The sequence below is a fragment of the Dipodomys spectabilis genome, unplaced genomic scaffold, assembly GCF_019054845.1.
Source record: "Dipodomys spectabilis isolate Male_0828 unplaced genomic scaffold, ASM1905484v1 ptg000422l, whole genome shotgun sequence".
Classification (NCBI taxonomy): domain Eukaryota; kingdom Metazoa; phylum Chordata; class Mammalia; order Rodentia; family Heteromyidae; genus Dipodomys; species Dipodomys spectabilis.
Genome location: NW_024871099.1, coordinates 6,065,868 through 6,083,132, shown reverse-complemented (window position 1 = coordinate 6,083,132; position 17,265 = coordinate 6,065,868). Strand labels below are relative to the sequence as shown.

Here is a 17,265-nt window from a genome sequence, read left to right as displayed (position 1 = left end):
AAAATGTTTTTCATAACTAGAGGTTTGGGATTAGGTTTCCTTCCTAACCCCAAATCCCTAGTCACAAATATCCTCATCTTCCGAGTACTATTACTCTTGTTAATGATATTGCTCCAGGGCTGGGAAGGTGGCTCAGTGGTAGAGCGCTTGCCTTGCATTCCATGAGGCCCTGGGTTCAATTCCTCAGCACCACATAAGCAAAAAGAAAAAAGCTGGAAGTGGCGCTGTGGCTCAAGTGGTAGAGTGCTAGCTTTGAGCTGAAGAGCTGAGGGACAGTGCCCAGGCCCAGAGTTCAGGCCCCACGACCGGACCCCCCCCCCCCCAAAAAAAATGATATTGCTCCCTTAAGCCAGCCAAGCCTGCTATCCTAGGAAATCAGAGGCTAAGATCTGAGGATCACAGTTCAAAGCCAGCCTGGGCAGGAAAGTCTGTGAGTGGGACTGGTTGAGTATCTCTACTCAACCAGCGGCAGCAGTAGGAGGATCTCTGTCTGAAGATGGCCCAGGCCATAAAAAGATGAGAGCCTATCTGAGAAACAAGGGCTGGGAGTGTGGTTCAAGTGCAATTCAATCCCTGAAGCAAAGGGGAAAAAATAAAAGAACAATCAGGAATCATTGGTATTAAAGTCACTTTAAGATTAAGAGGATCTGGGGCTGGGAAGGTGGCTCAGTGGTAGAGTGCTTGCCTTGCATGCATGAGGCCCTGGGTTCCATTCCTCAGCACCACATACACTGAAAAAGCTGGAAGTGGGTGCTATGGCTCAAGTGGTAGCGCTAGCCTTGAGCTGAAGAGGTCAGAACAGTGCTTAGGCCCAGAGTTCAAGCTCCACGACCAGCAAAAAAAAAAAAAAAAAGACTAAGGATCTATCATGGACAATGTTACAAATGAGTTCTATAAATGAACATCTTCCAATATAAATTGTGTAATTGAGTCATTCATTACTTTGGACTTGAAACATGAATAAAAGAGGTTTTCACTGAGTAAATGTTTAAAAGACTGTGAGTGGTTTAATTTATCGTAAACGTTAAGTGCTTAGGCTGGTTTTTGCTTGGGAGAAATTTCTGAGGCGCTTCCGGAAGAAAATTGAAGTTTCAATTTTGTGAAAGCAGAACATTTCAGGGAGTTTAATTAATTAAGCCGCGAAGTGAGACTTAAAGCTGTTGAAACTGGAGTTGGCTGAACATTAATCAAAGAATCCCCTGAAAGTAGCTGCTGAAATTTCCTAGGTTTATTAATAGAATTAATACTTAGAAGCAGAACCTGAAAGAATAGAGTACAATGTTGTCCCAGGTAGTTTTAAAAGAAAAATGATTACTATTATTAGTCAGGGAGCCAAGTGGCTCACACCTGTAATCCCAGCTACTCAGGGGGAGCTTGAGATCTGAGGACCTCTAGGGTTCAAAGCCAGCCAGAACAGGAAACTGTGTGAGATCGTTACCTTCCAATTAACCAGCAAAAACAAAACAAAAAACCCGAAACAAAACAAAAAAACAGAAGCAGAGCTGTGGCTCAAGTGGCAGAGCACCAGCCTTGAACAACTTCAACAACAACAAAAATAACGCAGGGACAGTGCCCAGGCCCTGAGTTCAAATCCCAGTACTAGCAGGGCCCTTTATACAATTCTTTCAAAGCAGACCTAGGGAGGACTCACAGCTGAGCCACTGATTGAAGTTAGTCAATTTGGAGGTGACAAAGAGAGACTTGAGGGAGGGAGGTGTAGGGGGGCGGGGGACCGGCCCAGGGCAAGGGGAGGGACGTTAGGGGAAGGTGGGCCTCACCAGAGGTGGTGGCCAAGCCTGTGCCCCAGGGTGGTGGGAGCCGCAGGAAGAACGCGAAGGATGGGGAAGTGGGCGTGGCGCTTGGAGACCACGCCCACAACACGCCCACCGCCGCCCGCCCGGAGCCTGCCAGGCCTCCACCCTCCCACCGCGTCCCGCAGCCTCCACCCCCCCTAGCGCGGTCCTGAAGCCGCCAAGTCCCCGAGAGAGGCCCGGATACTCGGAGTCCCCCACCAATCCCGGATCTCGGGGCTCCCTGGGGCCCGGGCCGATTCCGGGGAGCCCTGCGATTGCCCCCCTCAGAGTACCATTGGGGGAAAGGATCTGAATCCGCCACCACCTCCGAGCAGGCCTCCAGGTGAGCCTCGAGTCCCCGGGTACCCCAGCACCCCTTCCCAGGTCCTTCCACAACCCAGAGCTCTCTAAAGCCCTTTGGAAAACCTCAAGTGTCATTCAAAGGGCTTTGCTAAAAGCAAAACGTGTTTTCTAAAGCCACCGGCCCCCTTTTCCAGGTCCTGGGGTGTATGTGTGTGTGGGAGGGAACCCCAAAACACACAAATCCAAATGCCCCAAACAACACGTGTTCAACCCGGAGCTGCTTTGTGTATTTCTTCTGGCAGGCAAGTTGCAAAAATCTTCCCTCCCAAGAGGGAAAGAGGGAGGGAGGAAAGGAAGAAGGGCGGGAGTGTGTGTGGAGGGTGGGGTGGGGGGCCTCATCTGGGTTTAACAACTGTGGCCACAACTCTCCATTTAAATTCTGTTTTTCAAAGTCACCATTGTAACATTCAGGAAAATGTTTTAAAATGTTTTCCGGCTTGTTCCTTCCACGTCAGATCTGGAATTTGAAAAACTAAAAATAAACGTGTGTGTGTGTGTGTGTGTGTGTGTGCGCGCGCGCGCGCGCGCGCGCGCGTGTGTGTGCATGTGCATGTGCGTGCTGGTGCTGGCCTTGACCTCAGGGCCTGGGCTCTGTCCCTGAGCTTTTTCTCTCAAGGCTGGCACTCTACAACTTAACCACAGCTCCACTAACAGCTTTTTGGTGGTTAATTGAAGATAAGACTCTCAAGGACTTTCTTGCCTGGGCTGGCTTAGAACCACAATTCCCAGATCTCAGCCTCCTGAGTTGCTAGAATGACAGGTATGAGTCACCAGAACCCACTGGCTTAAGGATATACTTTAAAAATAAAACCCTTGGGGCTGGGAAGATGGCTCAGTGGTAGAGTGCTTGCCTTGCATGCATGAGGCCAGGGGTTCAATTCCTCAGCACTATATAAGCAGAAAAAGCCACAAGTTGTACTGTGGCTCAAGTTGTAGAGTGCTAGCCTTGAGCTGAAGAGCTGAGGGACAGCACCCAGGCTGAGTTCAGGCCCCACGACTGACAAAAATAATTAAATAAAAAATGAATAAAACTCCTAAGTATATAAACAACATATTATTATCCAATCATGTGGTTGTTAAATCAGTAGAGATGAGCCTGCCTTGACCCCCCCATGATTAAAAATAATATAAAACCTCTTAGCTGGGAAGGCAGGGTGGTACATGCCTGTAATCCCAGCTATCCCATTTACTCTGGAGGTAGAGATTGAGGCCACACTGGGCAAAAAGTTAGGGAGACCTCCTTCTCAATCAATGCCCCAGATATAGTGGTGCAAGTCTGTGATCCTAGCTGTGGAGGAGGAGGTGGGAGACCCTTTTGGAAAAGTAACTAAAGCCTAAAGGGTGAGGGGTGTGGCTCAAGTGGTACAGTGCCTGTCTAGTAAACATCAGACCCAGAGTGTGAGCCCATACCACCAGTGTATATTAATAAATACATAAATAAATGGAAAAATACCCACAAGGGGTGTGGACATAGCTCAGTGGTAGAGCTTTTCTGGCATGCACAAAGCTCTGTGTGTGTGTGTGTGTGTGTGTGTGTGTGTGTGTGTCTGTGTGAGAGAGAGAGAGAGAGAGAGAGAGGAGAGAGAAATATATATATTAAATGCATATCTATAAGAAAAAAATGGGAAGGGCAGGGACCATGGTTTTTTGTTTTGTTTTGTTTTGTTTTTGTCGATTGTGAGGCTTGAACTCTGGGCTTGGGCGCTGTTCTTGTGCTCTTCAGCTCAAGGCGAGCACTCTACTGCTTGAGCCACAGCACCACTTCCAGTTTTCTAGCGGTTTATTGGAGATAAGAGTCTCACGAACTTTCCTGCCTGGGCTAGCTTTGAACCTCGATCCTCAGATGTCAGCCTCCTGAGTAGCTAGGATTACAGGTGTGAGCCAGCGGCGCCGGGCGCCCAGCTTGGGGACCATATATATATATATATATATATATTTTTTTTTTTTTTTTTTTTTTTTTTTTTTTTTTTTGGGTCCGTCCTGGGGCCTGAACTCTGGGCCTGGGCTCTGTCCCTAAGCTCTTCAGCTCAAGGCTAGCGCTCTACCACTTGAGACACAGCACCACTTCCGGCTTTTTTCTTTTTGCCTATGTGGTGCTGAGGAATCGAACCCAGGGCCTCAGGCATGCAAGGCAAGCGCTCTACCACTGAGCCACCTTCCCAGCCCCTTAGGGACCATGTTTTAAATGAAAAGAAATTAAGACGATGAGTTGCTTGAGAGCCAGGCACTTAGGCTCACACCTGTAATACTAGCTACTCACGAAGCTGTGATCAAAGGATCACTGTTCAAAGCCAACCCGAGCAGGGAAGTCTGTGAGACTTTTGGTGGTTGTAATTGGTTGTAGAGCTTGAACTCAGGGCCTGTGTGCTGTCCCTGAGCTTCTTTGTGTTCAAGGCTAGCACTCTACCACTTTGAGCTACAACACCACTTCTGGTTTTTGAGTGGTTCATTGAGATAAGAGTCTCTCAAAGACTTCTGCCTGGGCTGGCTCTGAACTGCGATCCTCAGAGTCCAGCCTTCTGAATAGCTAAGATTACAGGCATGAATCACCAGTGAAGGCCTGAAGGAACTCTTTTCATCACCTTAAGAGTATTCCCTGTTATTGGGGTCTTCTTTCTACTCTACCTCTACCGTGGGTAAATTTTCAAAGTAAGAATTTTTTTTTCTTTCTTTCTTTTCTTTTTCTTTTTTGCTAGTTGTAGGGCTTGAACTCAAGGCCTGGGCACTGTCTCTAAGCCTCTTTGTGCTCAAGGCTAGTGCTCTAACACTTGAGCCACAGCGCCACTTCCGGCTTTTACTGTGTATGTGGTACTGAGGAATCGAACTTCATGCGTGCTAGGAAAGCACTCTACCACTCAGCCCCATTTCCAGCCCATGTTTTTGTTTTTTCAAATTATTTATATGGCTTCCATGGGTGCCTTAGGAACAGCTTTTGTTCCTACACTGCTTTATCTGGCCTTCTCCCCTCCCCACATTCTTCTCATACTTCAGGGTTTCCTGGCACCCAAATGGAGGCCCCACATGAGCCAGAGCTGCTGCTAATCATAGCCATGGGCTCCTAAAGACAGTTAAGGTTTGCCATGGGCCCTCACCAAATTTTACCAACACTGTGAATACTGGAGTTGCTACATGTCCATAATCTCTCTCTCCCCTCCCACCTCTCTCTCTTAGTACTAGGCTTTTTTTTTTTTTTTGTCAGTGGTGGAGCTTGAACTCAGGACCTGGTGCTTGCCCCTAACTTTTTCGCTGAAGGCTAGTACTCTACCACTTTGAGGTGCAGCACCACTTCCGGTTTTCTGGTCCTTCATTGGAGATTAGAGTCTCACAGACTTTCTTGCTGGGGCTGGCTTTGAGAAACAATGCTATGGTTACAGGCATAAACTACTGGTGCCCCACTCCTAGGGTTTTTCTGTTTATTTGTGTTAGTCCTGGTGCTTGAACCTAGGAACTGGGCACTGTCCCTTAACTTTTTTTGTTTGTTTGTTTGTTTATGGGGCTTGAACTCTGGGCCTAGGCACTGTCCCTCACTTCTTCAGCTCAAAGCTAGAGCTCTACCATTTGAGCTACAGCACCACTTCCAGTTTTATGGTGGTTTATTGGAGGTAAGAGTTTCATGGACTTTCCTGCCCGGGCTAGCTTTGAACTGCAATCCTCAGATCTCACCCTCCTGAGTAGCTAAGATTACAGGCATGAGCCACCGATGCCCATTTTGTCCCTTAACTTTTTCAAGGTTGGCCTTCTGTCATTTGAGCCACAGTTTCACTTCTGGCCTTTTCCTGGTCAATTGGCAGTAAGAGAGTCTCACGGACTTTCCCACCTGGGCTGGCTTTGAGTTAGTGATCCTCAGATCTCAGCCTCCTGATCAGCTAGCATTACAGATGTAAACCACTGGCACCCGGCTTCTGTGTACAATCCTTGAAAGATTGTCAATGCCAAGCATGACTCTCATTCATTCCTGTTGGAACACAACTGGATTGACCAGGATAAAAACTGTGGGCCATTTCCTGTGACCCAAGAATTCCACTCCTATATGCTCACTCAAGAGAAATGTAGACCTATGTCCACATACACATTTGTACAAGACCGATCATAATTCTTTATTCATAATAGCTCCAAACTGGGAACAAACCGAATACTCATCATGAGAAGTGAATGAACACATTGTAATTTAGCTGTTGGATGGAATACTACTCAGCAAGGAAAAAAAGAAAGGAATGAACTTCTGAAAGATACATCTAACAATGCGGATGAATCACGCAGACATTATGCAGAAGGAAGGAAGTGAGGTTGGGAAAATACATGCTCTAGTTTGTCATTCAGGGCCCAATCAGGAAACTGAAAGCATACAGTCATCTGAAATTAGAATGTTGAAATAAAGTAACTAATTTAAGAGGATTTGAGGAAAGGGACTGGCTGCTACAAAATAATGAGCGCATCAGGTATAATGCTGAGTGTGGTGGCAGCTGCCTGCAGTCTTGGCTACTTGGGAGATCAAGACAGGAGCAAAGAGTTTGGGGCCAATCTAGAAAACATAAACCCCAAAAGAAAAAGCAATTACACCGTTCCTTGTTCTGAGATTGCAAAGGACAGAATCAGGCTGAGATCCTGACTTTGCTAGAGAAGGCTTAGGCAACTGCACCAAAGGACCAAGGAAACCACGTGATGGAATATGCTAGAAGCCTGCTCTCTAAGAGGAGGTCAGGAAAAATGTTGCAGCTGTGATGTGCTGCTGCCGCCTGCTACTTATTGCAGAAGCCAGGTGCTGGAGAAACTTGTCCATGCTACAGAAACCTCAGCCTGAAGCAGTTTGGATTATGGTTGGATCTAGGCTGGGGAAACAACTGCCCAGAAACCCAGTCCCTGCCTCTGGCTCCCTCTACTGTATAAAAATAGTACTGCGACAGCTTGCAGAGGAAAAACACTTAAAGGGCCCTACTCCAATTTCCAGGGCTTTTTTTTTTTTTTTTTTAACAGTGAAGTTATAAAGTGATGACTTGCACAACTCTAATAATTACACTTAGAGCCAAGCATAGTGAATCATACTTGTAATCTCAGCACTGAGGGGGAGACTGAGACAAGAGGATCAGGAGCTCAAAACCAGCCTGAGATGTATAGCAAGAGCTTGGTTAGATTTTGTTATTATTGTTGTTAGTTGTTTTTGCCAGTCCTGGAATTTGAACTCAGGGCCTGGGCACTGTCCCTGAACTTCTGAGCTTCTTTTGCTCAAAGCTAGCACTCTACCACTTGAGCTACAGCTCCACTTCCAGCTTTTGGTTTATGTGGTACTGGGGAATTGAACCCAGGGCTTCATGCTTCATGCATGCAAGGCAAGCACTCTACCACTAAGTCACATTCCCAGCACCCCTACCCCCCCCTCTTTTTTTTTTTTCTCCTTGTTCTGTTCCTGGGGCTTGAACTCAGGGCCTGTGAGCTGTCTCCTAGCTTTTTCACTCAAAGCTGGTATCCAGCCACTAAAGCCACTCCTCCACTTCTGTCTTTTTTGGTGGTTAATTAGAGATAAGAGTCTCACAGAGGGGCTGGGAAGGTGGCTCAGTGGTAGAGTGCTTGCCTTGCATGCATGAGGCCCTGGGTTCCATTCCTCAGCACCACATAAGCAAAAAAAAAAAGCCAGAAGTGGCACTGTGGCTCAAGTGGTAGAGTGCTAGCCTTGAGCTGAAGAGCTGAGGGATAGTGCCCAAGCCCAGAGTTCAGGGACCACAACGGACACCCCTCCCCCCCCCAAAAAAAAGAGTCTCACAGACTTTCCTGCCAGGGTTGGCTTCAAACTGTGATCCTCAGATCTCAGCCTCCTGAGTAGCTAGGATTATAGGCATGCCCACTGACACCCAGCTGAGACTGTTTAAGGATATTGAATTTATAGGAGCAGAAAGCAAATCAGTGGTTGCCTTGGGCTGACTAGGAAGCGGAGAAGCTTTTGGAGGAAAGGTAATGTCCATGTCTTGAGAGATTATAACTCATTGTACACATCTCATTGTACTCATTGTACATGTGCACATCTATTTTTTTGTCCGTTGTGGGGCCTGAACTCTGGGTCTGGGCACTGTCCCTCAGCTCTTCAGCAAGGCTAGTGTTCTACCACTTGAGCCACAGCACCACTTCCAGCTTTTTCTGCTTATGTGGTCTGAGGAATGGAACCCAGGGCCTCATGCATACAAGACAAGTACTCTACCACTGAGCCACATTCCCAGTCCACATGTGCACATCTTATTGGTCCAGACAGGCCCAGTGGGACCAGCTCCATGCTTTTCTTACTTGATTGTTCTGCCTCGGAGAATTAAGATGGGATGAGTATCTCAGTATGCTTTGTGGTAGCTAGTCACTAAAGGGTGTATGTTTGTACGTATGTTTATATTTATGTATTTATTGTTCAGGTTCTGGAGCATGAGCTCGGGGCTGTGCACTGTCCCTGAGCTTTTTCTCTCAAGGCTGGCATTACCACTTGAGCCACAGCTCCATTTCCAGCTTTTTTGGTGGGTAATTGGAGATACATATAAGACTCTCATGGACTTTTCTTCCATTCTCACATCCAGCCTCCTAAGTAGGATAATAGCCGTGAGGCCAGTAAAAGTATCTTTTAAGTTGCTTCTTACCAATCTTCAGATGTTCATGGTCAGTAAAGTGCTCAGATAGAAACTGATTGGCTTGCTGGGGACAGAGAGACATTGGAGAGGAGGCTTTTGCCAGTAGAAGGGGAGAAGCAGAAGATCGATCGCTCTCTCCCCTCTCTCTCAACCACTGCTCACGGCCAGATGATGGGAGTCAGGTCCGTGTCTCTAGCGACCACAGCACCCCGTCCGGTGGCCCGAGAACCTGCTGGAAGGCCAAGTGACCATGGGCAGCCCGCGCTGACCCGCCCACCCTTCTCCATTCTGCAGGACCCCGGCGGCCGGGACGATGGGCGCCGGGCCCTCGCTGCGGCGGCAGCAGCGGCCGTCCATGGAGCCGCCGGTGGCCCTGGACTCGCTGCCCCCAGAGCTGCTGGTGCAGGTGCTGAGCCACGTGCCGCCTCGCGCCCTGGTGACCCGCTGCCGCCTGGTGTGCCGAGCCTGGCGCGATGTGGTGGACGGCCCCTCCGTGTGGCTGCTGCAGCTTGCTCGAGACCGCAGCGCCGAGGGCCGCGCGTTCTACGCCCTGGCCCAGCGCTGCCCGTCCCACGGCGAGGACCTGGAGGAGTTCCCGCTCGGCGCCCTGGCGCGCTTCTGCCTGCGCGCGCCGCTGGGCCGCAACCTCATCTTCAATTCCTGCGGCGAGGGTGGAGCCTGGGGAGGGGGGGCGGGGCTGGGGAGGGCGATGAGGGGCGGTGGATGGGCGTGGTCAACTCTTGGAGCGATGTGACCAATAGGAGGAGTCGGGGGCTCAGCCTAGTGGAGTGGGCGTGTCCATCCCTGTAGAGATAAGCAATGGGAAGGGCCAGGGGTGCAAGCTGTATGTGTGAGCGTAGCGGACTCCTAGAAAGATGGGAGATCAGGTTGAATGAGTAGGCGTGGCCAGCCCTAGAGAGAGAACCAGTGGGAGGAGCCAATGGGTGAGCAAGCAGAGTGGGCGGGGCACTGCAGGGGGTGGAGCCTGGGGCCGGATGGAACTACTGGGTCCAGGATCTGGTCTCGGTTATCAGGTACACAGGATGCTAGGAAGCCTGGAGGAGGATTGGGGAGAAGCCTGTGGGTGAGGCAGATGGGGAGCGCTGTTGAGGGAGTTTGGCAGGCGGCGTTTGTCTTATCTTCAAGCTTCTTGTGTTTTCAGAGGGCTTCAGAGGCTGGGAGGTGGAGCACGGTGGGAATGGCTGGGCCGTGGAAAAGAACCTGACACTCGTACCAGGGGCTCCTTCTCAGACCTGCTTTGTGACTTCCTTCGAGTGAGTGTCCTATCCTCATGCCTGGGGTAAGGGTCCTACTTTTGGGTTCAAATATTTGCTTTTACCTCCCTTCCTTTCACCTTCCTCCGTTATTCAGCAAATACTTGTCGAGGGTCTGTCAGACATCTGGATCTTGGCACCGTTGTATGCCAGAGGTACAAGGGAAGATTGACAGCTTATTTCTGTGGTTTTTTTCCTTTCCTCTCTGGTACTGTCAATTGAACTCAGAGTGCTGAACTACTTGACTCATGCTTCTGGCCCCTGGCAATTTTTTGTTTAATTTTGCTATGCAGAAGCTTTTTAATTTGATGAAGTCCCCAATCCTGTGTCCTTTTATTTTGAGGGATACAGCAATCCCTTGGAACAGACCAAGAAGAAAATTAATACATAGATTTTCCTCTCTTTCCTCCCTCTCATCTCTACCAGAGTTTGCCATTGGCTGACCTATCAGGAAACAGAGGGAAGGGAGACCAGGTCATTTAGGCCATGCCTGTGCTTTGGAAGCTTTCTAAACTCTCTGCTCACTGTGTCCTCCTCTATCTGTATTCACATCTGGGTCCCCACATACATCAGAGGCAGGTAAACATGGAAGTCGGCCTCTAGGAGTGAGAGCAGGGATAGGAAAGGGGATCCAAGAAGCCAAGGGGAGATGCACCGTGTTCTTGTCCTACACAGCAAGTCCTGAGTGGCTCCTTTAGACTGAGTGATCAGGGAAGGCTTCTGGAGGAGGTGATTTTTGGCGGTGAATGAATACCTGGATTAAGCACAGCTCTCTTCCCAGATGGTGTTTCAAGAGGCAGCTTGTAGACCTAGTGATGGAAGGGGTATGGCAGGAGCTGCTGGATAGCGCCCAAATCGAAATCTGCGTGGCTGACTGGTGAGAAGCAACAGCAGTGCGTTGCTGTGGGGGCTCGGCTCCAGCCCCTACCAGCATCTTGGTACTGAACTAATACTGAGCACCTTTTATGGGGGAAGTGCTGGTGAGTGCCCAGCCAGGGAGGGGAGGAACCTTGGTAACCCCAGAGCCCCACCCCACACTCCTCTTCACCCCTTCCCAGCAGGCAAAGTGTCCCCCCTCTCCCATTGTCCACAGGGCTACTCACTGTCTTGATAGTTATTACCTAGGCTCAGCAGAGACTGTGAAGGCTTGAGGATTCCAAGACTTCTAAAAGGTCAAAACCACTATGCCCTGAAAATTGACGCTCCAAGGGGCACAGCTGGTGTGGAGGAGTGGCTTCAGAGCTTAGGATGAGCTTCCAACAAGCTCCCTTCTTCCAGTGCCTGCAGGAGCATCCCCAAAGCATTTTTTTCCTTGAACTGTGGTTACTTCTGCAGATCACCAAGCTTCCCTACCCCACTCCATGAGTATGAGGTCCTGCTCGAGAGGGCCTTATGGACTGTCCCCTGAGTTAGTGGTCAAGAATCTGTGAGGCTCCTCCCCTGGGTGTGCCCCCCCATGCTATAGCCACGCCCCCTGGCAGCCATCCAATGTCTGAGGCCTCTCCGCTGGGTGTGGCTCCACCCAAAGTCACGCCCCTTAATCTAGTCATCCAATGTCTACAAGGCTCCTCCCCTGAGGGCGGCCTCACCCAGAGCACCATAGCCACTCAAGGGTCTAGCAATCCCATGCCTGTCAGGCTCCTCCCTTGGGCGTGGCCCCACCCCATAGCGCCACAGCCACGAGCCCAGACATAGCCATCCAGTGCCCCCAGATTCCTCCCCTGAGAGACAGCTCTGCCCCACAGCAGGAGCTGTCCCCTAATCAAGCTTCCCAGGCTTATCTCCCCACTCTGCCCCACCTCCTAGGACCAAGGTCTGCACCTCAGAGGTACTTAGAACTCACCAAATATAGTTAGGTAGGGCCTTCATTCTCATTCAGAAAAGCCCAACCCTCAGCCTACCTCCTCCCAACCCAGAAAGCTGGCTGGGTGGCAGGGGCACCCAGGCTCACTGCCGCCTGGCAGGTGGGGTGCCCGAGAGAACTGCGGCTGCATCTACCGACTTCGCGTCCGCCTCCTGGACATGTATGAAAACGAAGTGGTCAAGTTCTCGGCCTCACCCAACCCCGTCCTCCAGTGGACTGAGAGGAGCTGCAGACAGGTGGGTCTGGAGAGCCTTGCTTGCTTATCCCTGGCCCGCTTGCTCATCCCTGACCCGCTCCTCAGGCCCCCTCCCATCCTGTCACCTTTCCTCCGGGCCCAGAGCCTGGCTCTCATCAGTGCTGGATATCTGTAGTAATAGCTCTGCTGATTATCCAGTCTTTAATTGCATGACAGATTCATTGTTTTACTAAAACAACCCAGGTGTTTAACATTTATTAACTGCTGTGTATGCAGAACACTGCTAAAAGTGTTGGAATGCATTGGTAAACTAAAGCCTATCTCCATTCTTAAGTTGAAGAAACAGAGGGCAGCAAATGACTAAGGTCACACTTAGGTGCACAGGGCTCCATCCAAGTCCAGGCTGGCTCCCAAGCTTGTTGTTGTCATGACTACTTGAGATAAACTTTTCCATGGCTTCTTGTTTCCACTCTTGCTCTCCTTCGCTCACTACCCCCAAAACACAGATACAGCATCCAAAAGATCCCATTTAAAAAACAAAAAGGCCACAGTATCATGTGGGGCTGGGCATGATGGCTCCTGTCTATAATTCCAGCTACTTGAGTGTGGAGGAAGGAAGATCATAGTCTGAAGCTGTTCTAGGCAAAAGTAAAATCCTTGCCAGGCACTGGTGGCTCATGCCTGTAATCCTAGCTACTCAGGAGGCTGAGATCTGATGATCACAGTTCAAAGCCAACCCAGGCAAGAAAGTCCTTGAGACTTTTATCTCCAATAAACCACCAGAAAATCAGAAGTGGCGCTGTGGCTCAAATGGTAGAGCACTAGCCTTGAGCTGAAGAGCTCAGGGACAGTGCCCAGGCCCAGAGTTTAAGCCCCACAACTGCCAAAAAAAAAAAAAAAAATGTAAATAAGCAAGGGCTGGGGGAGGGAGGGTCATGGTTCAAGTGATAAAGAATCTGCCTAGGAAGTGCAAGGCCTTGAGTTCAAATACTTGCACTGCCCAAATAACAAAACCTTACAACTTTCTCATCACCACCTGTTATGCAACCACAGGGGAAATAAAGGGGCTTTTGCTGCTGATCTCTGTTACAATGAAGAGAATTTCACAGGTTCTCCCTCTCCCACAGGTCTCTCACGTCTTTACCAACTTTGGCAAGGGCATCCGCTACGTGTCTTTCGAGCAGTACGGCAGAGACACACGCTCCTGGGTGGGGCATTATGGAACCCTAGTGACCCATTCCAGTGTCAGGGTCAGGATCCGTTTGTCTTAGCCTTTTGGGACCCACTGTCCCACCCTGATGGGCCATCTTCAGAATCAAGCATGGCTTTACAGCCCAGAACATGACATTCTACAGGGAAAATGGGGTACGCCCAGAACATGACATTCTACAGGGAAAATGGGGGTCCCATGTACCCCATTTGCTGCTGCTTCAGCATGGTGACCTTCGTGTTGTGTGACAAACAAGGACCAACCAGCAATGGGTAGCTTCCTCCTCTTCCCAGAGGAAGGAAAGTCATATGACTGGGACATTTCTTTGATTCCTGGGCCTGGAAGTTGTTTCCTAGGGGTCAGTGGGGGTAAGTTGAGGCAAGAAATCAAGGCTAGCTGGGCCTGGTGATGCATGCCTGGAGGCCCAGCACTTGAGGCTAGGTAGGAGGATCTGGGAGCTTTGAGGCCAAGTTGGATTACATAGTGCAAAGTCTTTGGGATTTAGCTGTGGGGTCTAGTACCTGGCCACCTCTGGGCAATGTCTGCATTCACTGCCCCAGTACCTCCTCCTTGGCCAGATTGGTACTGTGTCTCAGAGACCAGATTCTCCCTCACCTCCTGCCAGGAAATAATACCATCTCTTTTTTGCCCTGTATCCCATCCTCCCAGAGCAAGGTGTGCTGTTAGGGGAAGCTCCCCTCCCCTCCTTTCTGCCCAGCTGGGCATGGCCAAGCAACTAGCTTAATAAAATTGGTGCTAAATATGAAGCAACGGCCAGCTTTTATCTGTAATTAGTGTGCTTTGCCTCCAGCCCAGGTGATTGTCCTCCAAGACCAGATAGTTCTCAAGTTTACAATCAGGAAGTCAGGCTTCATGCTGATCTGGGAGAGATGGAGGCAAGCTCCCCAAACACAATGATGGCTATGATACACAAAGGGACTGCAAGGCCAGTCCTTAGGGGTCTTCCTGTACCATGTCATCCAGACTCCCCTCCTCCCCCAGGTCACCAGCCAGTAAGCAGAGGACCACAGTGGGCAGCAGAACTCAGTGCCAGATGCACAACTCCTACAGTTTCTTACAATGTGGTCAAGTCCAGGATTACAAGAGGCCAGGATTACTATGGAAGCTATTTTCCTGGGGAGAAACCAGCTCACAAGGGGAAGCATACAGCCCAATTATAAGGCAATCAGGGGAGCAGAGCTGAGACTTGAACCTAGTTGTGTGTGATAATAGCCATGAACAGGGCCAGCCATGATGGTATATACCCATAATCTCTGCACTCCAGAGGCTGAGACAGGAAGATATGAAGTTCAAGATCACCTTGGGTTACAACTAAAAACCCTGCCTCACCAGACACTGGGTGCCTGTGGCTCAGGTCTGTAAGCCTCACTATTCAAGAGGCTTGAGATCTGAGGATCATGGTTCCAAGTCAGCCCCAGGCAAGAAAGTGTGAGACTTTTACCTCCAATTAACCACTAAAAAGACAGAGGTAGAGCTGTGGCTTAAGTGGCAGAGCCTTGGGAGGAAAAGTTCAGAGATAGCACCCCCAGGCTCTAAGTTCAAGCCCCAGGACCAATACACACCAAACAAAAAACATACATGCAAAGCCCTCAGGCATAAATCAGACACCCCCCCCCCCATCCTTTCAATAACCCCCTCTAGGTTAGTTACAATTTTCCAGATGGCCATGGCTTTGGGGTGGGGCTTTATTTGGCCCCGCCCTTCACCTGTGGGATGGGTCCAGGCCACAAGGCAGGGAAATACTTTTCACCAAACCCTACAGCCACTGCCAGTGGAACTTTTTTGGAAGAAACAGCAGAGGTCACAAGAATACTGCACAGGGAATTGACAGTTCTGGTGACATGTTTATTAGACCCTGGGCTCAGATGCTGGCAGAACAGTGGCCTGTCGCAGAAAAAGAAATTGTCCATGCCCTCAACACAGAAGCTGTGGCTGTTGGAAGTGGGGGCTTCTTTTCCAATTCACCCCCAGAGTCTCAGCAGGCTAATGCCAGTCCTGATAATGAATCACCAATGGAGTATGAACCCATGAGTAAGATTGGTCACGCAAACCAACACGTTGCCCGCATTACTTCTTCTTCTGCACATGGCCACAGTCGTACTTGCCCCGCACCACTTTGAGCTTGACTCCCGGCAGGTCCTGGGTGCGGCCACCTTCCACCAGGACCACCTGGTGTTCCTGCAGGGTGTGGCCCTCCCCGGGGATGAAGCAGACAGCCTCTTGGCCAGTGCTGAGTCGGACTCGACAGCACTTGCGGTTGGCTGAATTGGGTTTCTTGGGCTTGCGGATGAAAGTGCGCAAAACCACACCTTTCACCTGTGGCCGTCCCTCTGTGGGGCCAAGTCGCTGAGGTGGCCTCTTAGGGGGCCCCAGACGGTGCATCTGGTTCAGGGTAGCCATGCAGCGTGTGACCCAGAACCGGGGAACCAGGACCAGGCCTGGAGAGACACAATGGAAGGGCAGAACAAGGTGATTATTCCAGGCACAAATAAGAGCATTTGCAGTGGCTATGTGACAATGGCTCATGCCAGTCATCAGAAGCCTGGGATCTGAGGATCACTGTTCCAACCCAGCCCAGGCAGGAAAGTCCCTGAAATTCTTTTTTTTTTTTTTTTGGTTCCAGTCGTGGGGCCTGAACTCTGGGCCTGGGCGCTGTCCCTCAGCTCTTCAGCTCAGGGCTAGCGCGCTACCACTTGAGTTACAGCACCACTTCCAGCTTTTTTCTTTTTGCTTATGTGGTGCTGAGGAATCGAACCCAGGGCCTCGAGCATGCAAGGCAAGCGCTCTACCACTGAGCCACCTTCCCAGCCCAGTCCCTGAAATTCTTATCTCTAGTTAGCCAGCAAAAACCTGGAGCTGTGGCTCAAGTGGTAGAGTCCAAGACTTACCACTAGTCTGCACACATGCGCTCCAGCGTTCACGCGTGCACACACAGAAACAGACCCCTCCCCTCTCCAAGGGATTGGGGATCAAACCCAAGATCTCTTCATTGTTAGGCAGACCCTCTAGCCCTTTGAGTCATGCTCCAGCTCTTTTTTTTTTGGGGGGTCCGGTTGTGGGGCCTGAACTCTGGGCCTGGGTGCTGTCCCTCAGCTCTTCAGTTCAAGGCTAAAGCTCTACCACTTGAGCCAAAGCGCCGCTTCCGGCTTTTCTTCTTTTTGTTTATGTGGTGCTGGGGAATCGAAACCAGGGCCTCATGCATGCAAGGCAAGCACTCTACCACTGAGCCACCTTCCCAGACCCTATTTGTATTGTTTTTGAGACAGTGTTAACTTAGCCAAGGTTGGCCTTTTTTTGCCTTCCCCTAATAGCTGTGATTACAGCCATGCACCACTATTGCTCAGTCCAGGAGAAATATCTGATATCTAAGTTAAGTGAAAGAAGTCAAGCTACTCCAGAAGTGCCTGGCACATAGATGGAAAATACCACTCGAATGGGTGACTAAAACACCTTTGCTTGGGGAAATCTCAGCCAGGGAGGTATCTCATACTCAGTGAAGGTACCGAATCGTTTCGGCAGCCCAAACCCACTTACCATGAGTTAGGGACGTGTGGAGACCACGGAGAAGACCAGGCCAGGACATCCCGCTACCTGGGGCGTCTCTGTTAGGGGACAACAAACTCAGAAAGGAAGAGAGGTCAAATCCTCCCCGTCCCACTCTCAGATTTCTGGTGAAAGCTAAGGAACTTTCTTGTAGGAGTCTAATTGCAAGCCTCAATCGATGCTCTGGGGTACACAGGTCCCGACTGTCCCTGCCCCCAGGAAGGAAGTAAAAGAAACGCGGGAGCCGGAGGGAAGCCCCACCGACCTCTACCACCCCAGCAGGATCTACAGACACGCTGATTCCTGTGTCAGGTCCCTTCCGGGAGTTCTCTGGATACGGATTGGCTATTTCTTTATCTGCGTCACTGATGAGGCGGGACGCAGTCAACCATTGGGCAG

The 17,265-nt window shown here is 50.1% G+C and overlaps 2 protein-coding genes across 3 annotated transcripts; one reads left to right on the top strand and one right to left on the bottom strand.

The window, feature by feature from the left end:
* The first annotated feature begins 1,941 nt into the window (after nucleotides 1-1,941).
* Nucleotides 1,942-14,069, top strand: LOC122097463 (F-box only protein 17). Its single transcript, XM_042667968.1, has 6 exons — nucleotides 1,942-2,136; nucleotides 9,053-9,429; nucleotides 9,921-10,032; nucleotides 10,814-10,909; nucleotides 11,997-12,132; nucleotides 13,220-14,069. Exons 2-6 carry the CDS (start codon nucleotides 9,072-9,074, stop codon nucleotides 13,361-13,363), a joined length of 846 nt encoding a protein of 281 aa, XP_042523902.1. The 5' UTR covers nucleotides 1,942-2,136; nucleotides 9,053-9,071; the 3' UTR covers nucleotides 13,364-14,069.
* Nucleotides 14,070-15,147: 1,078 nt separating this feature from the next.
* On the bottom strand, nucleotides 15,148-17,189 carry Mrps12 (mitochondrial ribosomal protein S12). Of its 2 annotated transcripts, XM_042667949.1 has the most exons (3): nucleotides 17,132-17,189; nucleotides 16,858-16,925; nucleotides 15,148-15,761 (listed from the first exon to the last, which is right to left on the bottom strand). In XM_042667949.1, exons 2-3 carry the CDS (start codon nucleotides 16,904-16,906, stop codon nucleotides 15,391-15,393), a joined length of 420 nt encoding a protein of 139 aa, XP_042523883.1. In that variant the 5' UTR covers nucleotides 16,907-16,925; nucleotides 17,132-17,189; the 3' UTR covers nucleotides 15,148-15,390. The 2 variants fall into 2 exon arrangements, with proteins under 2 accessions (XP_042523883.1, XP_042523882.1); XM_042667948.1 differs by lacking the exon at nucleotides 17,132-17,189 and having other exon boundaries at nucleotides 16,858-17,125.
* Between the last annotated feature and the right edge of the window lie 76 nt (nucleotides 17,190-17,265).

Bases quoted from the DNA above. Each gene is read 5' to 3' on its own strand.
- LOC122097463 (XM_042667968.1), top strand. From the start codon at position 9,072: ATGGGCGCCGGGCCCTCGCTGCGGCGGCAGCAGCGGCCGTCCATGGAG. The intron at 10,033-10,813 runs GTGAGTGTCCTA...CTCTCTTCCCAG, and splicing joins TGCTTTGTGACTTCCTTCGA to ATGGTGTTTCAAGAGGCAGC. The intron at 10,910-11,996 runs GTGAGAAGCAAC...GCCGCCTGGCAG, and splicing joins GAAATCTGCGTGGCTGACTG to GTGGGGTGCCCGAGAGAACT.
- Mrps12 (XM_042667949.1), bottom strand. From the start codon at position 16,906: ATGTCCTGGCCTGGTCTTCTCCGTGGTCTCCACACGTCCCTAACTCAT. The intron at 15,762-16,857 runs GTAAGTGGGTTT...GTGTCTCTCCAG, and splicing joins CCACACGTCCCTAACTCATG to GCCTGGTCCTGGTTCCCCGG.